At 32.6% G+C, this 26,924-nt stretch overlaps 1 protein-coding gene and 1 pseudogene across 50 annotated transcripts in view; one reads left to right on the forward strand and one right to left on the reverse strand.

The window, feature by feature from the left end:
- The window catches only part of RIMS1 (regulating synaptic membrane exocytosis 1), a 510,482-nt gene that overhangs the window by 86,950 nt on the left and 396,608 nt on the right, over positions 1-26,924 (reverse strand). For 33 of the 50 annotated variants that reach the window (XM_012471843.3, XM_021670264.2, XM_021670261.2 and 30 more), the window contains 2 exons: positions 18,765-18,877; positions 12,512-12,678 (listed from right to left, as the gene is read on the reverse strand). The exons of 16 other annotated variants lie outside the window; for them this stretch is intronic. In XM_012471843.3, coding sequence (XP_012327266.2) covers positions 12,512-12,678; positions 18,765-18,877 — 280 coding nt within the window. Of the gene's footprint in view, positions 1-12,511; positions 12,679-18,764; positions 18,878-26,924 lie in introns of those variants that run through there. One more of the 50 variants, XM_064360920.1, reaches the window with a different exon arrangement.
- On the forward strand, positions 8,720-9,552 carry LOC105730491 (forkhead box protein H1-like; annotated as a pseudogene).

Genomic DNA, 26,924 nt, shown 5'->3' on the forward strand with positions numbered 1-26,924 from the left:
AAAACTGTGGATGAAACCTTGTGGAGACTCTGGATGATATTATTTTCCTCCAAAATAGGTAAAATTTTCATTTAATTGACAGAAAGATTTCCTGTTCCTGCAGAGTTTGGGTCTAAAGACTTGCCATTACCTAGAGTGTAATGCTTATCTCTAGAGTTTGGCCCTTCTGAGATATGTAAAAGAAAACAAAGGTGTTTATCATACCCCTCTAGTTTTGGAAACTTGAAGTTCAATCCATCTCCTCAGCACCAGCAGATGCTGGAATTTGTGCTTGACTCTTTGGCCTTCCAGTTGCTGCTTTTTGTTTGCTTTCCTGGAAACTTCCCTGTGCACAGACAGCTTACCAGCCAACATATGAGGGAAATCTGTAGCAAAATTTGAAGTTTTCCACCCACAATTTCCAGTTTCTCTGTCAGTTCCTGATTTGTGAAATTTATTTTCTCAGCCTAGTAAGACCACTGCTCTCTGCTTAAGGCGCTATTAGCCCATGTCACCAACTGGAAAGTAACTTCAGAGGAAACTGGGATAAATTTACCACTTACCTTGTGTTTTTCCCTCCTTTCAAAAACTGAAACTACTCAAATTTCTGCCTGCTTTGTTGCTCCCAAATGCCTTCCAACAGTTTTTGCTGTTTTTGTTCATTGTTCTTATTTAGCTTTTGTAGTTTTATACGTGGAGAAGTTAGTCTGATATAAACTATACTGTCATGTCTGGGGAACTGTGACCATGTCATATTATTATTTTTGAAAAATGATAGAATTAGCCAGACCAGTTATGTTGTTATCAAAATCTTCACAGGGTTTCATAACGAAGACATATGTTAAAATCATGCTATAGCAGTTTATTTGTAAATTACACTGAATAGCTTTTGCCACACTGATTCCCATATACAGTACCCTAATACCCTGCTTCTGCCACAGAATGGCAGACCTGAGATGGTCCTCTTCTGGGTCCATGTACTCTGCTACTCTGAGGTATAAAATACTGTTTCAGGATGCTCTAGGGCTAAAACTTTCCCTAGCTGCTACATGTTCTAGAAGTAAATATTTCGTTGGGTTTTTTTTAAGGCTGTGGCATTTATTTTAGAGAGCTTTATATTCTGTTCAACAGCTGATTAAGTAAGTATCTACTTTTGCCATTTCCCCTCATTTTGGTCCAGATTTCACTGAATTTGAAAATTGCTTTCTAAAGTTTATAATTTACAGATGTGGTTAAATCCTAGTTTCATGTTAGATGAAGTTTTTTGTCTTTTTATTATAAATTGAGGTGAGTAAACACATCTGTTCTCTGTAATTTTAAATCTGTGATCATGAGGTCTCTTTGAGAAGTAAAATCAGTAGGCCTTGATGACTCCTTTGAACATGCATTCCCATTGGGAGTGATACTGTTCCCAGAAGCAGATAATCGATTTTTGGTGAAGGTAGAGGGAACAAAAAATCTCAGATAATAAAATGATTAGTGGTCTTCCAAAGGCTTGCAGTATATAAACAGTATGTCTGTAGTATTAAAATTTCATGTGGGGAGGGCAATTTGGAAAGGAACATCTAAAAGATTCCTTAGGGGAGTGATAATAAAAAAAGATTTAGAAACACTGAATTAGGAGGATGACTGGGGAGAGGTAAAAATTTGGGTGGCTTCCAGTTTTTCGATTTGGGAACTGGGTAGATAATGGTGTAAAAAGCATATAACTATTTTGTTCAAATACTAAACAAGCCAATGATGTTTTTATACTTGTTCTAAGAAATGTTATTTTAGATGTCTTAATGACTGCAAGTAGCCAGTTAAAAATATATACGCTCATGTATTTCTAACCTATTGTAAATGCAACACATACAAACACAAATACATACTTCAACAAAAGCTGATATACATATTCAGCGAATACCAAAACATGAGAAAACAATTGATTATATTATGTATGAACCATAAAACGGTGTAAATGAATCATAAATGATAAAGTCATAAAATTAAAGATAAATACACACAAATGCTTCCTTGATATATCTGTTGTAGTTTACAAAGTAACAAATGATACAACTAATTACTTTGGATGATTCAGAAAACTTTGAAAATATTTCCACTAATTATAAGAAAATAGCATGTATACCCTTTTGAGGATACTTCAAGGTCTATGCTTTCTTTATTCATTATGCTGCATAAGTAGTATGTATTCAATTAGCAAATATCAATCAATCCACACTTGGTTATCATGTCTATGCTTTAAGATAGTCTAGCTGAAATAAAGGTAATCATATGTTAAAATGAGTAAAGTAACAAAGCTTTAAATGATGATTTTCTAAATAAATATAGAGTAAAAATATACTTTAAACTTTTTGCCATATTGCTTTAAATTGAACAGATATTAAGAATAGAATAGTATAAAGTCTATTAACTGTACAAGCTGAGGCAATGAGGTTAGAAATAACATATATTCCTCTGGACAATCTATATCATGCTATTTAAAGCTAAAATGCTAAACAGCAATAACAAGTATTTAATTTACCTCATATACCAAGTATATAATTAATAAACATAATATATAGTAGAATAACAGACCAACTAAGGCCAATATAGAACAGTCTGCTAGTTTCCTTTTTCTTTGAAATTTGTTTTTTCTTAGTCTATTATACTGAAATCTCACTACACATTGTATAATCTTTCAGCCCAATTATGGTACTATCCAAATTTTAAAAATAGGTAATAACTAGAAAAGTAGAACCACATCTCATATTTTAATTTTCTCCTAGGAGGTAATAGCACTAGAATTTACTGTGCCATATATTTTGGTATACAATAAGTTTTTAAAGCAGCAGTACCTACCTTCCTTTTTAAAAATAAATTATTTCACAGACTTCTGTTGTATTAAACACATACTAGCAGAGCTCCTTTAGCTGAAGTTGCTGAAGTCCTGCAATCTAAGAATTCTCCTTCCCATTTAGTTTTTCTCCTGCTCCATGGACAGTTTTCTCCTGTCTATCAGGCAATTCTTGGAGACAATAAGGTTCATAAGAACACCAACAGTCCTTGGGCATAACTTTGAAAACCACTCTTTGAAAACTGAACTCTTCAAGTATCAAAACCAACAGTTAAATTCATCCAACTCACCATGAAGCAATGTTAGATGGAAAAGCTAAATATCAGTAATCAAAATTCAAATTTTAAATGCTGTTACACTATATTTTATGGCAGCCATCTCTCTCATAAGACATTTAAGGATGACTTTTAAAAGTATAAAGTAACTCATCTAATACTTCATATCATGTTTGCAGTAACTGAGGTTATAAAGTGCAATGCTATATTTTCAAAGCATTCTATCTAATATACACTATTTCATTTTATTCTCACACAGCCTTGTAAGGTAGGAGTGGCAGGTATAATTCATATTTTTCAGATGAATATACATTTCATATTATTACATGTGTATCAAAATCCACTAAAAAACATAGATCTAGGAATCGTGTGTTTTGTTTTGTAAAAGGTAGTATCAAGTACAGTACCTGCATATAAGAGGTACCCAATAAATAATTGGTGAATAAGTAAATGAATACACATATGACTATATGGAAAAATAAATCAAGGTCTAAAGAAGTTGTACACTTGTTGAATGAAGCTCTCAATATTGATAAGTAAAAGTACTGAGCCATAGCTGACGGAACTGAAGATTGACATCTGAGACAAAAGCAGTCTTTAAGGGCAAGCTGGGAGTCTGTGCGTTGTCCTGGCATGGGAACTCTAATCACAAGATGCTCTTTATTTAATGATCACTAAACACTCCCTTAATTTCAGGCTCACCTAATTCTTCTCTCTTATATTCCAGTATCCTCTGAGAATTCAGAATCTCTTTCTCAGTTTGAGCTGTATCTACCTTTACCTCCTACATTAGTTCTTCATTCCCCTGCTTCCGTTCCACTTCATAACTGAAATGATCCTTTCTCTGCTGGTGCTCTCTTCTTTCCTGGAAGTTTTACAGTTCTTGGCTCCCTTTACCATCTCCTTCTATGTTTCTGATTATTTTCTCAAGCCCCTTAGATATTACTTCCAGTTCAAGCTCCAACTCTGTTTGCTTTGCCTTGGCATTTGCCCTCTAACTTGTGATAAAGTCTCTAGAGCCACGATCCTTCTTACTTTTCACACCTATGTGTTTTTCTTATTTATTAATTATTTTTAAATATTATCCTAAGTAAGCAAATTTTTTAAAAAATAAGAAAAATGGTAACACATCAAATATGAAATATTTCTGGCAGTATGGTAGATGATATATTCTGATTCTGAAAAATCCTTTCACTTCCAAATGCCTAGTCATTATGATGGGAAAATTACCACAAATACCTGTTAAAATACAAACTTGAGGTCCCAAGAAAGAAAGGCATATCTCCTTAGCCAAAGACCAAAAGAGAACTAAAATAGATTGGTAAGTGAATGATGAATGTCTAGAAATCTTGCAGGTCTAGTGAGGAGTTAGAACTGAAATCCTCATGAGCCAAGACCCTTAAAGAACAACAAGGAAAAATGTGTGTCTCAGTCTAAACTCTCAAAGACCCTCACTGGTGGCTTTCTAATGTACATTTTTCAGAAAGGAAAATGATCCAGAATGGAGGTCTAAGATGCACTAAAAATGGTTAACAAACTAGAATATATGTGGTTTAATATAAGACATTAAAAATATCACATGCAATAAGAGGAAAAATGAATCAATCTATAATCAAAACATTGGACAAGAATATGCAAATAGGAGAAGGATAGCAGTACAGATAAAGCATATGACATTTTTTCCCCTGGGAGGAAGTAGAGGTAATTATTAACTTTAGATTTACTATTTAACAAAATTTATATGCTTGAGACACTAGTCAGCAAAAATCACAGAAACTGCGTAATTTCCAGCATAATGGAGGCAAAAGAGTAGTAAACCAATTGAAGTTTTGAACAGTGTGAATAATAAGCTTAATGTATTGGATATATAGGTAACCGTAACTTAAGATTTAAGTTAGTGTTTCTTCTCAACCACATGTGTAATATATGCAAAATGACAAAAATGACCAAAAAAGTAGGTGACAGATCAAACTGCAAAAACTTCAAATAATATCAAACAAAATACACTCTGACCACAATGCCATTAAGGCAATTAAGTTAAAAATAAATAAAAAGACTCCAAATCTTTGGAAATTTAAAGACTTACTTCTAAATAATTAATGGATAAAAAGGAAATAAAAATGTGATCAAATTTAAATATACTTAAAATTACACAAAAATTAATATGCTACACACTAAAATTGGTGAGATAAAGATAAAGCCACATTTCAAGGGAAGGAGAGTTAGACTTATTTAGAATAATATGGTATTAGAAAAAATTGAAAAATGAATTTCATTTTTATAAAATAGCAACATGGAGAAAATATAAAAAAGAAGATGCCATTCATGACATCAAAAATATATGGTATATATATATATCTATGACAGCTATACATAAACTTTATTGAGAAAAATTCAAAGCTTCATTAAGAGATATTAAAAAAATCAATTGAGATATAGAATGTTGAAAGGTTCAATCTTCTAAAGATTCTGATTACCCATAAATCAATTTATACATTTAATACAGTTTCAAACCAAGGATTTATTCTGTAGAACTTTACGCACTTATTCTAAAATCAATGTGTAAGAACAAAGCACAAAAACAGCCATGACACTCCTGATAATGAATAAGAATAAGGCTGGGTATGGTAGCTCAATGAATAAGAATAAGGCTGGGTATGGTAGCTCACATCTGTAATTCTATTACTTTCAGAAGCTGAGGCATGTGGATTGCTTGAGCCCAGGAGTTCAAGACCAGCCTAAGCAACATGGTAAAACCCTATCTCTTAAAAAAAAAAAAAAATTAGCCAGGAGTGGTGGCATGCACCTATAGTCTCAGCTACTTAGGAGGCTGAGGTGGGAGGATCAATTGACCCCAGGAGGTGGAGACTGCAGTGAGCTGTAATTGTGTCACTGTACTATAGCTTAGGTGACAGAATAAGATCCCCTTCTCAAAAAATAAATAAATAAATAAATAAGAATAAAACAGGCAGATTTGCACTATTATGGTATGTATTATGAGTTATATCAATAAGCTGTATGAATTATGACAGAGTGGTTTTAGTAAAGGAATAGACATAGACCAATGAAATGTAGGCTAGAAATAGACTTAGTATTTGTAAAGTCTTGACAAAGGACAGAGCTGCATTCAGATCAGTGAAAGTCTGGGTCTAGCGTACAAGTGACTGGATTGGAAAGGTAAAAGGAGATTCAGATATAATGGTAATATTTGCCTTTTTTTTTTTTTTTTTTTTTGAGACAGAGTCTTGCTCTGTCACCCAGGCTGCAGTGCAGTGGCACGATCTCGGCTCACAGCATCCTCTGCTGCCTGGGTTTAAGCAATTCCTCTGCCTCAGCCTCCTGAGTAGCTAGGACTACAAATGCCCACCACCACATCCAGCTAATTTTTTTGTATTTTAGCAGAGAAGGAGTTTAACCATGTTGGCCAGGATGGTCTCGATCTCCTGACCTTGTGATCTGTCACGCCCAGCCAATATTTGACTTTTAAAGCTTGGTGGTAGGTACATAAGCCTTTATTATTATTCATACATTTTGTGTATCTTAAATATTGCATTACGAATTACAAAAGAGGTTTAGGCTAAATGGAGGAAAGTGTTTTTAAGCTGGGCAGCCTCTAAATTCCAGCTCTAGGGCTTACTGGTCATGTGAACTTAACAGGTTGCTTTACCTTTATCTGTGAAATGAGATTACTAACAATTACATGACAGGACTCTTTAGCAGTAACAATGTTGCATATAAGTCACCTATCAGAATACCTGGTCTACATATAAAAGATACTTAATAAATCACAATATTTTAATACATTAAAAATGTAGTAATATAGATGTTATGGAAACACTTATGAAAGTGACACATCAAATAGGTGATGTTTGGGAAGCACTGATTCTCAGTATTAAAGGATATTGTATCTATTCCAAATAATATGTTGATTGTTGCAGAAATATGACTACTTGCTGAAAGAGAGGGTATTTAATGTTGATAAACAGAGTTCATGCCTGGGGACCATTAAAACAATTAGTTACCTACTGACATAACATTGCTAGGCTCATAATCAGCATTTGGTTCTCTAATATGCAAACATAACATATAAACACACTTTTACAGCACATGAGGTCTTCCTCAAGGGCAACTTATTTGATCCTTTTTTCTTTGATGTGTTGTAATTACCAGACCAGTTATATTAAGGATGTTCAATGCCATATTAGCTATCCAATGGCAAAATGACTGGCTTAAGAGGATTTCAGTATGTTACAAAAATAATCTAATTTATTCTAACAAAGAGAATAAAGCTACAGGAAATTAGATTTCTACATATAATGAGATGTTATGCAATGTACTTTTAAAGCTCCATAAACAATGTTAGTTATTTTCTCCCCAAAGGTAACAGTATCTAAGATCTAATTATGCATGGTCATATCTACAAATACAACCCCATCTTGATGGTTTGCATTGTTTTGAAAACTTTATTTTAACTGACCATTTTCCTTGTCTACTATATAGTAAGCATTTACCTTATATGCCACTGAGCTTCCTGGAATTTGATTAAACATATGTTAGCAAATCTATAATAAACTTACAGAGTGTAAAGGTAAAAATAAAGCATGCTGCAGCTGTCTCAAACTGTACCAGTGATGCTTCACTTCAAACTGCAGCCTTAAATGGTTTGCAAGAAAGAATCTAACTGGGAAAAGTTATTCACCTGTCCCAAAAGTTATGTATTTGGCTATTATCAAGATTTTTGTGTTACTTATATTCATAGTTCAAGTAATATTTTGATTATGGTATGAATATAACAATGCCGCTATAATTTCTACATATGGTATAGGGATTGATTCAGTCATATATGTTCATAAGTGTAATACAGTAATTTATTAATACATTTGTCATACATCTAGAGTCTCTGTAAAGGGTACATGTCATATTCTTTCTGGCCAGCTTTAATCTATTTACAAGAAATAGTAGTGGGAATGGCTCATCAACCTTGAACTATCAAAATGTTATAAAGCAAAACACTAGAAAGAAAACACTAACATAGATTTTTTCTCATATATTTAATATTTTTCACTGTGTTAAGACTCAACTTTCCTTGTCATCTAATTTCCACAAAATTTCCTCTCTCTTTTTAGTACTTTTGTAGATCGCAATAAACCTTATTTTTCTATAGTATAACAGACAGACATGCAAAACTAAGTGTGAATAGCTAAAATAAAATAAATAAAATAATAATCCTTCTGGTTCACTCTTGATTACATCTGATGTCAGTAGGCATCATAATTAGTGGGCATATAAAAGTTTCATTTGTTTATTTTAGCTATTAAAACAGCAAATAATTTTGCAGTTAAGTACTTTTCATATGCTAAAACAAAAATCCAAGGATTACTTTTGAATTTAATCCTGTATTTCTTTACTGAACTGAAGAACTATTGTGAAATAAGGGGCATTTGAAATTACTTTAACACTTTGCAAACATAACTGTAGTATCAGGATGGATTTTCCAGAAGATATTGACTTCTATCTTTGCTATCGCAACTTAAAATATTGAATAATTTAACCTATATTTTTAAAAATCCTCAAATAAATAGAACATTCCTTTCAGTATATGCTTATTGATTATGCCTACTGACATCAAATGCCAAATTTTTATAAATGTATAGTTGTGGACCCTGCAAAGCTCCAGGCCAAAGGCAACTTCTGGGCGGCAGACACCAGCCTGATTCAGGCAGAGGCGCTATGGCCGCAAAACACAGCGCAGTCTGTGCAGGCGCTGGCAGAACTGGAGTGCACACGGAGACTTTGCCAAGGACCTGGGCCCCTACTTACTGCATGGTCTGCCCAGCCCGCTGCTGCCACCTAACAAGGTCTTCAGCATCAAGTCTCTACTAGGGGACTCTAGGGAGGCGGCATCCTTGTTGGGGCTGGGGCCACAGAGAAGCCTAGCTCCTGCAGGCATGGGGAGCAGTGGGGAGGAGGTGGTGCCCACCCTACCCACTCTCCTCTGAGAGGCCTCTGTGACCCCTCTGCCCCCTTCTCGGCCCCATAAGAGTTGAGGGGGAAGCTTCCCAGCGGGGAGCCATGAGGCCCTCAACCCTCTCCTCAGAGGCTAGGGCCTGGTCTTTCCACTTACTGCGGGGTACCTCAGTTCCTAGGGGGCTGTCCAGTGGGGGACACAGGACCTCCCTCTGGGGAATGCTGCCCACCTCCTACTTGCCTATCTACACTCCCAATGTGGTAATGCCATTGGCACCACAACCCACCTCCTGTCCCCAGTGTCCACTGTCAACTGGCTCTGCCTACTAGGGGGTGGCCTCTGAAACCTGAGGGCCCACAGGGCTGCTCTGGGATCTAGATGCCCTCTTCCAGGAGGTACCACTGAACAAAAGTATCTATGACTTTTGGGTCAGCCATCCTTGGGACCTGGCAACCCCCACCCCAGGCTGGCTGCTTTCTTGGTGCAGCCTGTGAGGCTCCTAAGGAAGGGGTTGCTCCTCCCTCCTTCTCCCACCCCCAGCTTGATCAGAGGAAGCCAAGGCCAGGGGAATGTCTGTGACCACAGCAGCCTCAAAACACCGGGCAGCAGCCTTGCTGGGAGTGCACGGCATTTACTGGAATACCCCATGCGTGACTATGGCCACGCTGGGCATGACCCTGGTCCTGGTCAGTCGTACCTCTGTTTCCCCTACACCAAGAGGCAAGGTTGGAAGAACAGAGCTGAGCCTATAATAGCCCTTCCTTGTCCCCTCTTCTCAGTCCATCACCCATCCGTCACCAGGAGTCACCTCTCGTCCAGTGCTCCAGGCTGGGGGAGGGAAAGCCTAATGGTGGATCCAGCCTGAAGACCTGCTCTCTCTCATCTGTCTGGGAAGGAGGTAGCACCTTTTTTGGTAAAGGGGTTAGGGAGTAGACTGGACGCTTCACGGTCTTGGTGGTGAGGAAGATAACAGTAAAGGAATTTACAACTTTAAAAAAAGTAGAAAATAATAAGGTACTTACACATGATATGAACTAAAAAGTTTGCTGCTTTTTGTTACAACTTATATGTAAATACATTCTATCATTATAATTAATTAGCTTTGTTCATATTTTAACCATGACACTGAGTAAACAGAATTATAAAAATTATGCAGATGCTAGTTGTTAAAAAATAAATAAATAAGAAACAGTAATATATTAAGAACCATCATTCCTCATAGTGTTAGCTATAAAGGCAGGGGACATTCACAGGTGAAGAGCCTGCAACCCTTGTTCACAGAATTTTGATGTTTTTATGCTGATGTCATTTTATTCTTTATCATTCCTAACTATCCTCTCTCAGGATTTTACCACAGGATTGACGATGGAAGCAAAATAACTGTGTGTGTGTCTGTGTGTGTGTGTGTGTGTGTGTGTGTGTGTGTATGCTATATGTTTGTCTGTGTGTCTATGAGGATATGTAGACAGAAGAATGCATATGAAGTGATAGTCTACAAATGTCAGAAGAGAACATGTGTCCCTTCTCACATCTTATTATTTCTCTCTATTCTTCCTAATGATTCTAAGAGGATCAAATATGTACCACATGTGATAAATCACTGACATACAGTATGAGATTACAAGAAAAGTAGCTCTTCATGGAAAACTTGTTTAATTATTAGCTCTAGGGTCTAAATTTACATAATTCACTTATATTAAATAAAATCTCAGTTTATATGGGTTTTAAACTACAAAGAAGGGAAAGAAAGATGAAAACAGAAAAGTGCTTAGAGAAAATAAATTTATCACAAAGAAGTTTATTTATACTTCTTTTAGGTCCACCCCTCTTCCTACCACCTTGACTAAATATGAAAATTCATGTGAATCAAGGAAGGAAAGAATCTTCTATCTTTTGCTTCTTGTCATGATATAGTCAATGCTAATTTGTTGAGCTGCCATTTTCCCCACAAAGTAACACTGGTTCCAATACACTACTAACATGTGGTTTCCCCATTCTCCTTGTATAAAATCATAGTCCTTTGTTGTCATTGTTTTCCTATTCTTTTGAAAAGAAATCACGTAACCAAATTTTATAGGAAGATAAATTTTTGAAGACTCTTACTTCTAAAATTTTAGAAGAATGAAAATGAACCCACAAGTTATTATATGCAATTGGTTAGTAATACAAATTATATTAACTAGTAATACTTTAAAGCACAAAGCTCAAGGTAATTGGCTCTGTAGTGAATATAAATAAAAATTACTTCAAATTGTTTTTAGTGAATAAGGTGAAAAAGTCCTTAGTTAAGTCTTATTTATTACATTCTTCACTCAATTCAATAGTTTCTAAAACATTTTCTCTTATTAATAATTCAATAAAAAGGAATCTATAAGAATACTTCTTAGTCCTTGATCTTAAGCAGCTCAATATGGCTACGTTTTTGAGCTCTTATAATTCTTCCCTAAATTTTAAAGAACTTTATATTCTGTTAGAATCAAATGCTGAGAACACCAAAAGTAAAGATAAAACATTTTCTACCAATATCTTTATCAGTTCAAATTGCTCATGTTAGATTATCAGAGTATGAAATTATTAAATAACAGCAGGATGATTACTTTTAATTTGCTTCACGAAACAAGGAAGAATCTTCAAAATACAATTCATTGTACATCATCAAAATGTGCACTAACATCAGACTTTTAGAGTATTAGGAAAGTATTTGTTCCTATTTTTAACACTTATATTTATTGGACCTCTCATCAACCCCACAATTCTTTCAATTGTAATAAAGATTTAGGTTACATAACTATAACTATATGAAACTTTCACTTCTGAAAACGAGTAAAGAACTAATACAAAATATGCTTTGTCCATAATCAATCTGCTTTAGTTTAGACAGCACTTGGATGTCTGGGGTTTCTTCCCTTTCAACAGGGTATTTGTCTTTTAAGAACACAAAAACACTACTGGTGACTTAAACAAAATTGAGATAAATGCCTTGCAACTCACATAATGTAATTAGTGATTTTTATTTTGTTACCACATCCACTACACCCCCATATATACCCCCCACACACAACCATGTTGATTTATTTATATAGCTGTCACACAACAATGACACTGTTGAGTAGTTGCAACAAAGACTGTCCTGCAAAGCCTAAAATATTCACTACGTGGCCCTTTACAGAATACACTTTCTGATGTTGGACTAAAGGAAGGGAACTTAATCATATTAGAGGAAACTACTACAAATGTGACTCAGAGCGATCTGTAAAATTGTGACTAGGGTTATAAGCTGTATCTGATAGTAGTCAATACTAAACATTCTGTTGGCAATACGACATAGTAGTTGATAAATACTTAACCCACTGTGACCTAAACTCTATTATAGAAAAAAATATTCAGGAAGCTAGTTGCATTTTTATACTATAGATAAAGATCCAGTTTATATAAACAGTACTGCCAACTCACCTGATTCTACCCCTGGGGCGCTCAGATTGCTCTGACATAAAGCTTGTGCTGCTGAGGCGTGAGGCACTGCTGGTTCGGGAAATGGCGGAAACATCACTGACATCACTATCTGATGATTTGGCAGAGACGTTATCACAGCTTCTGTACTGATCTTTATGTATGTTATACTAAAGATTAAAAACAAGAAAGTGTGAGCTCTATCATTAGATCATGGAAAAGACATAGATGGTGAGATGAACGACTACTTAGCCCACACCAAATAAAGGTGTACCTTTGTAAAAGTAGGTGTAGAATCTAAAATAATCCAAACGCTAACATATGATTTCCAATATAAAAACAATAACATCCTTTGAGTGGTAAGAGATGGCTTATGAAGACTGAAATAAATTTAAACACAATAATGAAATGCTTGAATGGAAAATTCATTAAATTATTTGTACATACTTAGAATCTCACAAGTATATTATTCATGTTTTTTCTAGTACATATGTTTCTCTTTTTTGTTTTCATTTTCATTCTTGTTCATTTTATTCACCTTCTACTCTAGTCAAAGTACAGGATGAGCATTCATAATCAAAAAATTCAAAATCTGAAGTGCACCCAAATCCAAAACTTTTTGAGCACTGACATGATGCGCAAAATAAATGATCACTGGAACATTTTGGATTTTCAGATTAGGATGCTCAACTGGAAAATACATAATGTATATAGTACAAACATACCAAAATATAAAAAATATTCAAAATATGAAACACCTCTGGTCCCCAGCATTTTGGGTAAGGGACACTTGACCTGTATAGACTGATTCCACCTGTATAGACTTTTCAATTCTAAAATTATTCAGTTTACTTAAATAGTTTCTAAGACATTATAGTGTCTCTAAAATTTCTTTAAAATATATTAAATTTTCAAAAACAAGAGCTTATATAAACTGAGTAAAAAGGCAGTGACTAGTCTTTACCTTTCTACTATGGCATCATTAGACAGTTTCAGATTTAACCTATTAACTTAGTATCAAAAGTAGAACACTGGATCCCTGTTAAAATTTCATTGTACATTGTATCTTATATTCAAAAATACCTTTAAATTTGTCTCTGATATTCATTTCCTAAAATTTTAGGACTCATCAAGTAAGAGATTAAAATGTGCAAAGTTGCCAAAGCAGTTAATCTACTCTTATTTCTACTTCACTGTCTTATTGTGATGAATCACACAGTGAATAGCTTATGTATTACATAGTATTTTTATATATGTGTTACAGTTGTAATAAATATTTAGGTTACATAACTATAAATGACTTAAAGATACCTAAAATGTAAGTAGTGCTCTTAGACACTGGTAGGTAAGATACTATAATTTCTTCTGTAAAACAAAGTAACATATGGGTATTTGTTTCTTAGAAAACAATTTAATTTTAGATTTATGAGAAATAAGGTATGAAAATATCAAATGTTTATTAAACCTGCAGAAAAAGTCATCTATCCTTTGCGATGTTCCATGTCAGGAATTTTAATGAATTTGAAGTGTCTTGCTAAAACACTAAATTAACTGATGCTACAACCTGGATCTATATGTACTAAAAAGAGGATTAGATAATATTTAAAAAATTATCCTAGAGAGAGGTCTAATGTTTATTTCATAATTTATTATAAGAGAGTAGTTTAGGACTAAGACATTTAAATGTGAGTTTTTTTGTTTTTAGTGTTTTTTTTTTCTGGAGACGGAGTCTCGCTCTTTTGCCTAGGTTGGAGTGCCGTGGCATGTTCTCAGCTCACTGCAACCTCCACTTCCCGGATTCAAGCAATTCTCCTGCCTCAGTTTCCTGAGTAGTTGGGACTACAGGCACATGCCACTATGCTTGGCTAATTTTTTGTATTTTAGTAGAGATGGGGTTTCACCATGTTACCCAGGCTGGTCTTGAACTCCTGAGCTCAGGCAATCTGCCCACGTTGGCCTCCCTAAATGTGAGTTTTATTTCATTGCCTCTCATGTGTATGTGTTGGTAAAAGAATTTCATATCAGGCATGAAAACAATTCCTAATATATAGGATATCTATACAATTATTTTTCCCAAGGATTTTTCATAATTGTGTGATTCATCCTTCAAAGTCATAAGCCAAATGAGAATCCAAAGGAAATTCATATATGTTAATGTATCCAAACTGAGCTATTACTACTTATATTACTTTATGTTTGATCTAAAAGTAATGCGATTTAAGATAATGTATTGAAAGTAATGTGATAGTATGTTTTACCAGCAAATTCAGTCATATTTAATACCATGATTCTGACTGACTGACACAATTCATTTTAATAAGATCTGTTTTTGATTTACAGAGTATATGTGCTAAAAACTCAATATGTTCACAGAGTAGAACCTGAATTTAACACTGTTGCTGGGTTACAAACACAACTCCTATATTATTGGTTTTTTGAAATACTGTGCTAAAAGAGAGATGCTGTGTAATTATTGTTTTCAAATGTATTGGAATGATACCTTGCCCATGAGAGAATATGTAATATTCTTTGTTCTGATTGTTAGCATTGTGCTGACATCCACAACAAATGCTCCCCTTATTTAATATTTGACAATATTAAGCAGTATGCACTAAAGCATAAAGTCATGTAAGCATATATGAAAATATTTTTTCAACTGAAGAAATCTTCCTTCACTTAAGCCATCTTTTCTTCAACCTTTTTGTATACAGACCTTTGTTATCACAGAAAATAGACAAAAAGAGATTTCAAAATTCTTATGTCATAATAAATTTTTCTATATTACGATAAAGAACAATCTATCATTCTGACATGATACCACAGTTTTACTCACATTGGTTATTTGAAGAAAGTGAAATACTTTTATATTCACTTTTAACTGTTAAATTTACTTTTTCCAAAAATATGTTAACATTTTAATCACTCTGAATTTCATCAGGCATGATCTGTTAAATTTCTAATGTAACAATTTAATATTTTAATGGAAACACATAAATTATATTTTGAGGAACATAATTCCTCAGGAAGAAGTTCTACCAGTCCTACAGAGGGGAAATAAATCATTGATGTGAAAGGAATGATAAAATACTACTATTTTTAGAAGTAAGTAACAACAAACACTCTTCAGCTACCTACAAAACCCATCACATCACTTTTGGTTGCTGTTCCTGCGTTACAGAAACATAAACACTCTTTAAATTGTGAGTGCCTAAATGTGAATTCGCCTCTAATTATGAATTTCGCTTCATCATTAAGGTGTGCAACTCTGTATAACACCAATAAAAAAATAGAATGGTGACACATTTCAAGGATACATAAGCAGCGTTGTTGTGCTTTTTCAAAAGCAAAGTTAGTGCTAATTCCTCACTCAGGATGGATGTTAGGGTCATTTAATCTTATAAAAGAGGTACTAGGTTTCAAGAAGCATCTCAGGAATTATAGTTGTCTGACAATGTTTTGCCCTGAAAAAAATCTAGTTCTACTAGTGGTTGGTTAAAAGTATTTTGAGAATAGTTAACTAACTTCTTCTTGGCATAAATTTCACCTAAGGTTTGTTGCTTCATCCAAAATGTCAAATGGATTAAGGTACTAAAAAAGAGCAAATAAAAGAATAAAGTTCAAAATTTAATCTACATGACATTTGTGCCAATATTGGCTCTTAATTATAGCCATAAAAATAAATCTTTGTAAAATAGTTATAAAATATTTGAAGTAAAAGAATAAAAATGAAAATGATAATTTCTCAAGTATATGTGAAAGGTTTGAATTAATAAAAATGGCTACTGAAAACAAAAAATTACATTGTGTTAGTATATAATATAAATATTAGAGATGTGGAGAATATTTTATCTTCTACTTGGCATATAAGAAAAGGCTAATCATTTATTTTATCTTATATAATTTCCTATCCTATATTCTTACAAGTTAGGAGCCACAGTACTATATCTGAAAGTAACAGGTTTTAAAATATTCAAATGCAATGAGAGAGAGAGGAAAAGAAAAAGGGTCCCTGTGCAAAGGAGGGAGGAAAGATAGAATATGTTAATTTAACTGTATGTAAATCGAAAGCCAGATTGGAACCTTTGAATCAATCTAGAGTAATGTGTTCATTTCAATGATATAAGTAGAACAAGTCATACCCTAAGTCCCAAATCCATTGTTTTAGGCCTCTTCGCTATACAGAGGCTCTACTAATTTTAACACAAATTTTAATAAATTACCTCTTTGCTTCTGAGCCTCAGTTTTCATAAATTTCATAAATAAGTGAGCTGGAGTAGAAGATTTTGAGGTATTTTCAAGTTTTAAATGTTATAAGCCAGAGAATTTAGAATCTGCCCAACAAGGTACACCTACTGCCAACAAGATATACCTACTTTTGGTTTAATATGACTATTAGTGGTGGTTTAGACTTCTGAGTACTTCACTTTGTAGAGTTTTTGGATTGACTAATAAATGATTAGAGTCCCAGCTCAGGATGATACAGAAAGGCTTTCAGTATTTTACCCTGATTCTTTACTCGCTTCTTTCTTGTTTCTTATACTGGCTCTACCTCTCCTTGCTGTTCTGTTTGACCTAATCTTTGGATAAGAAACTGATAAAAATTTCCAGCTTAAAAGGAGCATTTCCAGTTTAAAGAAACACTCAGATAACTGCATCCAACTGTAAAGGGAAAACAAAACCCCGAATTACCCTGCCTTCTAATTCTCGCTGCATTTGTATTAAGAAAACAAAAATGATGATATCTATGAAGAACACAGACAAGTAGGCTGATTAGGTGATAATACCATAAGTAACAAGTTGCAGAGAAGATAAACCTGTACAGAGCTGAAATAGGCAACACTATGAGACATCAAGTTATTTTGCTTACCATTTTTTTGGTAAGATCCTTACGGACTTGGGTATCCCTGAATTACAGTGACCCTCTGCATTGTCTCATTTGGAAACCCTTCTGCATCTAACCTAACATGTAAAGTGATAGAATGTATCAAATATACATGACTCTATAGTAGTCTTGGTGATAAATCATATTTTGTAGCCACCTCTTTTTTTTTATTAGTCACAGAAGTCTGCATAGATAATAAACCACTTCCGCTGCTTAAAAATAAGTAGGTTTTTCTAGGTCCATATTTCAAGCTAATAATAACAACTTAGTGTAGTTTTATTTACTTTTGATTTCTAATAGGTTATTACCTCCAAAAGAGTTTGTAGATATCAAATTATAACAAAGGTCAACCTATAATGGCCGCTGCTACTTTTGTAGTATTCTAAAAAGAAAAAAGGCTTTTAAATAAGTCAGATAATATATGTAAAATTATTTCATGAAGAACAAAAATCTATGCTATTTTAATTAAAATTATAGATATTAGCAGTTTATAAACTCCTTAGTGTTTCCTTAGAACATATTATTGAAATAAAAATTAAATGCTTATCAGCACTTAATGTTGTGTAAATTTCAGCTTCTAGAAGTTTGAAATCAGTTACTTTTCTTACTAAAGACAGAGCAATAAGAAATCTCATGTCACATAATTTTTATCATTCACAAATATCAATAGTCAAATATCAATCCAAAGTAGTATTTAAGACTATAAATATATATCTTAATATCTTAAATGCAATATTTGAATGATGTTCAAGCAACAAAATGGCTTCATATATTTTATTTATGTGAATTTGACAAATGCTAATCAATCATTAAGTGATTTTAATATTAAATATTTACATATTTTTAGAAAAAAACAAAGTTAATATTTCAATAAAGTTATATCATATGAAAATATCAAGAGGAAAGAAGTTTTTCAGGCTTTGGTAGAAATTATGATGTAATACTATCTTTTCATGATACTTTTTTTTTTCAGATGGAGTCTCACTCTGTCACCCAGGTTGGAGTGCAATGGCATGATCTTGGCTCACTGCAACCTCTGCCTCCCAGGTTCAAGGGATTCTCTTTCCTCAACCTCCTAAGTAGCTGGGATTATAGGTGCACACCACGCCTGGCTAATTTTTGTATTTTTTAGCAGAGGTGGGGTTTAACCATGTCAGCCAGGCTAGTCTCGAACTTCTGACCTTACATGATCCGCCCACCTTGGCCTCCCAAAGTGCTGGATTACAGGTGTGAGGCACTGCGCCCAGCCCAATTGTATAAGAAAAGAAAATTATATACCTTTTCTTTTATAATTTGGTGCTTGCTAATCCTGCCTGGTACACACACTATACATTTTTAAAAGGGAAAGTATTGGTTGGATACTACTAATTTTACCTTGGAATATTGCTCGCGATCAAGTTCTTGACTAGAACCAGACCCTGTTGTCTGCTTAAATCGATGCACTTTCATTTTCATCTGTCTTGTTCGCTCCTCCACTACTAAGCTTGCTGCAAAAACACATAATGGAAGCCTATTAAAACACGTGAAGCACCTTTTAAAACCTGAATGGTTTAAGATTTCAATGCTTTTGAAATGACTTCAATTAAATAAAATTTAGAAATAACACATGAGCAGTAAATTAAAATGCAGAATATACAGTACTAGCAACTGTTAATCTAAAGATGAACATGATTCAAGTTACACAGAATGGGGAACATAAATGTTAGTAACAAAAGATAAATACTCTATTTCTTGATTTTATATGAAATATTTTCAATTCCCTTCATAAATGATTATGTGAAATCAAATTTAATTGTGAAAATATGTTTTCAATTTAAACAACTATCGCATGTACATATATAAACAATATGCATACTTAACACATCACAGATATATGCACATGCTTGCATGCATGCACACACCCACTTAACACCCTTGGCTAACAGTAGTCACCTAAAAATTGTTTTAATTATTAAGTACCTACTTTACTGAGGCATTCTTATAAATCATCAATTTCTGTCAGTGGCTTCCCATGAGTATTTGCCAGTCCTTAAAACAAACTTACTAAAAGATTAACTTTCTATTCCTGATGGCTATATCTGAACCACATAAATGAAATTCGTCACTTTTGAAAATGAATACATGACTTTTAGCCCTTTAATTTATAATATGTAAAGAAATATATTTTCCTTAAGCTTTTATTAATCTCCTATGTAGCAGAGGAGGGCAAGAATTGCAGCCTTTGACAAAGTATGAATTATTCTAAGTTAGAATCCATCATCAGCAACATCACCTCAAAACCCTGACTTTAAATTTTGCATTTTTACAAATGAAGGAGAAAGAAACAGCTAAGGTACAGTCATGTGTAGGGTAAACAATTCAAAAGCTTATACCTACGTTGTATGAGAACTATGTTTACTTTATACAACTTTTGCCAACTTCTCAGACAACTCAATCTGTGCAACAAATGTTCAGATTTTTAAGTTGTAGGGCTGTGTGTGTGTGCGTGCGCATGTGTGCATGTGTGTGTGTGGAAAATTGTTTATTGGTGACTGATATACTGGGAGCTTCTGCCAAGAGACTAATGGTTTAGAAATTAATGGCAATGTCGATATGTCTGATTGACTTGGCTGATGATTTTATCTCTTATAAAGAGTTTATAAAGGTACTTGCTAACAAATTTTTTTATTGCAATGACTAAATGTGACCTACCATCTTTTATTATAAAACACCAACACACATTTTAAAAAATAAGTCAATCTGTAACTTTTATTGTGTGTTCAAGTACAGACTAATAGCACAAGAGATAATAAAATTTGGAATTTGTGGCTAAGTGTTTTAATCATACTTTTAGCACTAAATTATAAAATGTTTTCCTTTGTTTAAATTCAGTAAATGAGATAACTAATCTCAAATCCCCAACAACCCTTAGTTATGCCAGCGAAGCAATGATTCACTCCTGCTTTAAAAATGTTGACTTCAGAGATAATAAATCATGACTATTGATACCATTACAGGAGAGCTCAATGGAGAGCTTGAGAAATGTGGTTCAGAAATTTATTACTTGACAACATATAAAGAGTCAAAAAGAGTATTATATAGTAAAATGCTATGTAAGAGTAATTAGAAACTCAGAAATATGTGCGTTATATTTATAGAAAGACATATGCAATATAGAAAATGTGAAAATATCTGCTCTCTGTCTTTTGCCTATGGCGTGAGTACTTCAGGGTACATGCTCAATCATTTGCTTTGAGTTTTTAGTAAGTCAAATGGACTGCAAATTTAGTTCTTTTCTATGATTAAAGCTTAAAGCAACTCAAAACAATCTCAATTTATAATAAAAACAGACTTAAATGGTGTTAGCTTAACTATTCTTGAAATGCTATTAACTTTATTCTAAAAAATGTTGGCATTGATTAGTCCACAGCTTTGCAACCTTTACTTTTAGTGTCATGTAATTTTCAGGGTAGATTATTACTTAGACACTGATAATTATATCCCAACAGCTACTGGCCTGAAGCAGTATGACACAGATCTAGGGACTGAACCTTACTAGGACAACATTTCATTTCTCTAAACATTAATGGGATTACTTAGCTTATGCTATAGTTGCATTTAAATCTTTATTTCCAAATATCAACTAAATCATAAGAAGACAGTGGTAACATAACTAAAATGAATCTAAAAATGGTTCCAAATGATTTCATTTTACCTCCTCAAATCATTACTATATTTACTCCCAATGAAATTAAAACTGACCTTATTTCATCTGTGAAAGTAAAAAAAAAATCTCCAAATTAACATTATGATTCAAAATAATGAGTAGACTCCCTTGACTCTCCATGAAAGAAGCAGTTGCTATGCTATACTCACTGCTTGCTCTAGGATTCCAGCAACAGAATCAAAATGCCAATAGCTTATCATTTATTTACTCTTATCAAAAAGCCAGATAATTACATAATATCATATTTTTTGTAGTACTTTTCATTATTTCCCAAGACATGTGAGTTAGTGCATATTCTGAAATAACTGTTTATACAAGTTATTGTGCTTCAGTAAAAGTTTTTGCATAATCACCGAAAAACCTTCATGGTAAATGCGGAAATTCTTTAACTTTGCTAAAGATTTTGAGTGTTTTCCATTTTTATTTTTCAACTATATATCTATAATAAAATAACATTATTTCTGGATTACAGATGTGTCAAGACAAATATTAAGACAAATATAAGAAGATAGAATAATTATCACAAATTTGAACCGGAAGGCATGATTCTAATAAGTTATATGATTTATATGGCAAATAGTAGTAATGATTAAAAACTAATTGAATCCTTGAAATGTGACTTTCCCTGTAGTATTTTAGCATAAGTAAAATTAACTGTAACTCAGAGAGCTCAAATATCTTCCTTTAAAAAAAGATTACTATCATTTAAAATTTTTGTACTATTTTAACAATTTAAAACCCAATAGCAAAACTAAAATAGTAAATAAAATATTTTCCAATTATTCGACAAATCTTAGCATTAAATTCACATTTTAGGAACGTTCTGAATGTTACTAGTATTGTAAACTAACAAAACCATTAAAAGGCCAGTTGTTATTTCTTTATAGAGAATGTAAAACTGGGAGCCTCTGGAATTTTTATTTTTAAAAATGTCATAACTGCCACATAATAAAGAGCTAAAAATACCTCTCATTTTCTATAAGAAATATAATTATCATGCAATTTCATTTAGTCTTTTAATGAAAATTTAGCTTATGTATAATAAAGTAAAAAGATAAGGACATTTACTATAGACTATATTTCAGCATTAACTATAGATTTTGTGATTATATATTAAAAATATATGTCTCCTAGTTCCTCAGATTTAATATTGAAATTTTATAAAAATGCTTTTTTTCCCCCAGGGGTTGAAGGCTTGAAATCTTTCAGTATAAGGTATAAACTAAATTATGTGTCTTATGTTTTAAAAAACGGTACTTTCTAAAAAGCATGTATTAGTTTACAAAAAGGTATTTATTGAACAAGATCCATTTTCTTTATTCCAACTTTATATACATTGTTCTTTCCAAACTATGGCTTTTTTCATATTAATCTATGTATGTCACAAATCAATTCAATGTTAAAATTATGAAAGTATGAAACTGGAACTTATTTTTAAGAGTATAATGAAAACCATACTTGTGAAATCATTTCTTGTCTTCTAAAACTCAACAAGAAAAAACCCGATTGGAGTATGTAAGATAAGAGAAGTAAATATCATTTACAAAGTACTGTAATTATTACAATTTTCAAATGTAAAGTATTAGTATTAAAAATAAAGACATTAAAATAACTACTTCTCTTTTCACATGCCTTGCTAAGAATTCCTAATTTATGTTATCAATGACCTTTAACAAATCTCTGAAGAAACTAAAATCATTTGATAATCTTGTTTGTCCTATATGCATTTTTCCAGATCTATCCCTTTCCTATTATTAAAAGGCCTATGACTTTAAAAATACCCTAAAAAATCCTTAATAAATCTTCCCTAATCAATCATTTAAAAATTTCTATAAAATAACTTCCTTCAAAGAGATAATGTAACTTTCTAGGAAACTTCTTTGACTTATCACATATTTGCAATTTGCTTTAAAATACTGTAAACACTATAGTTACATATAATTTAGGACTATTATAATTTAAACTTGCATTCATATATTTAAAATATTATTTATAAATTTAATTTATAGAAAAATAAATTTGCTTGGATCTCAAAATTCCTTAAATCTTTCACATTTCTCCCTATGTAACTTGAAATTAACATGAACATGAAATTTTAAATGTTTGTGTTTGTAGGCAGAATTAATTATATTAATATATTGTTAAACCTTCTAATATTTTTGAGCATTAGACGAAATATGACTGTAAAAGGATAGAAAGAAGTAGAACATTTATATTATTAAACACATTGATGTAAAAATTATTTTTTAACAAGTTTAGCTAATACATGTATCAAAGTTGACACATGATATCATCTGGACAGGATATTTAAACCTGTCTAGTTAACTATGATGTGCTATTGTATTTTACAAATAAAAAAATTAGTATCTCTGCTTCCTTGCTGTAGAGCAACACAATCAGAGTTCCATGATAGTGCAGTCCCATTCTTGTTCCAGAACATCTCTCAGGAAGAGCAATGATAATGACCGCATATTTGGAAGTTGTCAGGTAGAATGAAGAATATAAATGAAACACTTCCTATGCCTCAGTTATTGACTGCAGTGAAAAAAAAAAAAGCTGAGATTAACAAGATAAAAAAGATTTAGCTATACCAAGACTGAAAAAGAAGACAAGATCTTAAATGTTTAATATATAAACTAGATCTTAAAATATATCAAGAAAGATGGTTTGATATTTGAAAATTCAAAAATACAATCCTTGTGTTTGTTCACAGTTTTTTCGACCTTAGAGAAATAGGGATTGTTTATATGGATAAGCATTCTGCGTATACCTGGAATCAATGTGGCAAAACAGTAAGAACCAAGGAATGGGAATGACTAGGCATAGATTACAGTCCTAGATCCATCACCATTCATCAGTTCATCAATGTTCCTTTGATCAATTCCTGATATATCCCTCCACTACAGAGTTTTTATCTGTAAAAAGAAGAGACTGCTCAGAGAAACTTCCAGCTGTTGTAGTCTATGATTCTACAGTATTTCAATAGGGTGTTGTTAAAATACTTATTTTTTTCATATTTGCAAAAACAGGAACATCAATGACTTTGTCTCTTGCTTTATTGCCTACTTTCCAGCATTTTAAGATTTTCCAATTTACTATAGGTATTATGAGGAAAGAAATTCACCAGTTTTATTTTACATCACTATTTTCTATCATGTTGTTTTCCCAATTTAAAACATATCTGTTCAGGATCGATTCCAGGACCACCCCCTCAACATGTACCAAAATTCACAGAAGTTCAAGTTCCTTATATACAATGGAATAGTATTTGTATATAACCTAAGCACCTCATCCTATATACTTTCATCTCTAGATTACTTATAAGAAAAAATACAAGATAAATGTCATGTAAATAGTGCCTATATGCATTTTTCTAAATCTATCCCCTTTATACTACTTGTAAATAGTGCCTATATGCCTTTTCCTAAATCTATCCCTTTTATATTATTAAATGGCTTATGACTTAAAAAAATCTCAAAAATCTGTTTTACTGTATTGTTTCGAGAATAATGACAAGGAAAAAAAAGTCTGTACATATTCGGTATAGATATGCAACCAATTATTTTTTCCCCTAACATTTTTGATTCATGGTTGGTTGGAGCCATTGTTGTGGAACCCATGGATGCTGTGGGTCAACTGTAATGTATTATTTTCATGTTCATCCTTAGTTTTGGAGTCATGCAAACATAGTGAGAAACTTTGACATAGTACATATCCAACTTCCACATCTCCACACACATATATACTACACACAACGATTAAATCTTCAAAATATTTTGACTATGTAGAAATTCCCTAGTTCTGGGACATTTTCTTGGAATAAAATGGATTTCAACTTGTAAGTGTAAAAAGGTTCCAAGTAGTTTCCCTTTTGACCTTGTGTAATTCTCTTGGCTTTTAAGGATTGTGCTATAATAATGTAAACAATGAAAGAACATCTATCTAGCATCTACCAATAAAATAATCATCTATCCATAAACTACCAATAAAATGAACATCTACCAGCATGAGAAACAGAAAATGCAATAAGTAAATAACACATAAGTGAAAACACCACATTGCCTTAAGGACTTTTAAAGCAAACTATCTATGTTTAGTCTAGATAAGTGAAACTTTGACATAAGTGAAAGAGGCAATTTGTATATATATTCACTCAAGTCTCACTGAAGCCAAAACCACAAGACCATCTCCTGTTTTCCTGTGCTTATTCCCACTGAACTATCTAAAACAAAGCTCAGGATTTCCAACTACAGAAATCATTTCTCAACGTCAAAACTGCCAAGTCCCAGAATGTCACTGAAAATATTAGTTATTGACAAGTAAGAAAGTCAGGCTCTTATGAAAGAATCTGTCATTTACCTTGTCCTTTAGGGTTACACAAAGTTAAACAGCTTTTAAAAACCTGTTTAGGTTTTGAGAGGCAGCACTATCTCCCGTAAGAGGCACTTCAAACGCAATTTTTATAAAAAAGCAACCTGTGTAATTAAGCTTTCTTTGGGGGATAACAAAAACAATCACTGAGGAAGTCATGTTATTTATATCAAGAGATTTCTAAAATGTTTAGTCAAAATTTTTCATTATTCCAATAATACTAATGGATACAGAATCTATCTTGAAATACTTGATTGGCACTATTTTGCTAAATTCAACTTTGATTTCTGAAAGTCTTTTCCTGTGTTTTACAATATTTGGGGAACATATACAACTTTAGAGAAAATACGTCAAGGAGGCTATCCACGGTTACACGTCTGTTTTCCCTCAGTTAGATCTCTGTTGCAAGTTGTGTCTTGGTTAGTATGTGTTAAATCCTTTGAAGCTTTAAAAGCCCATGATACTATTATAAATAAACACATCTGAATCACCAAATGGGAAAATAGGGTCAAAAGCATAACTTCTGAATTTTTCTAATCAATCTGCTTAACCCTCTGGGTTCCTGAAGTTTAAAGAGAAGGCTAGAATGACAACATATTTATGATATTGTGCCAAAAAAAGAAATGAATAAATTACTTTTCCTAATGGAGCACTAAATATTTATGAGTAAATATTCATAAACATTCATAGATGTTCAGGACAAGCAATGCCCAGGAATATTAAGAAACTTGTATTTTCAAAATCTTAACACTCAAGAAACCAAACATGATTCACCTAGCCTAATATGCACCTAATACTATTAATAAAATGTAAACTGCTACTTAATGACAGTTTAAAGAATACTGATTCTGAAAAATGCAAAAACTGGTTTACTTATTTTAGCAAGGGTACATAATTTGTTCTTATGTGTTCCACAACCACAGTACGCTATTGAAATGTGCTTAAATTTTATTTATACAACTGTACAAAAAATTACTAAAATTAATGTTTTTTGCTTTACTTGAATTTCACCAAATTAAAGTTAATGCCCATAAGTTTCATGGAAAATATAGTTTGCATAACTTAGCATTCAAACTGTTCTTGCTGACATATGAAGAAGGAAAGCACAGTTAACTTATTTGAGAATTTATTAAAGAAACCTGGTACTTAAAAATATAGTTGACTAGAGACAATCCTAAAGATTTAGTTACAATCTCTATGATCTAGTTACAATAATTATTACATATTTTATTAGTGAAACAGAAAAACAAAAAACACCAAAATGGTATTTCCTTTGTTCCTATTCAAATAATTTACTTACTTAACTCTAGTTGCTTTTCATTCTTCCTGTGTATAAATTATAAACTATGACGATAAAGGAAATTCATATTTGTAGAAAAGATAATATGATGTGTTTTGTTATGATTCAAAATTGCTTCCAAGAGCCAAAAACTTAATTCACTTAAAATACTACCTAA

Source organism: Aotus nancymaae, unplaced genomic scaffold (assembly GCF_030222135.1).
Source record: "Aotus nancymaae isolate 86718 unplaced genomic scaffold, 86718_ANA_hifiasm-v0.15.2.pri h1tg000040l, whole genome shotgun sequence".
Taxonomy (NCBI): Eukaryota; Metazoa; Chordata; class Mammalia; order Primates; family Aotidae; genus Aotus; species Aotus nancymaae.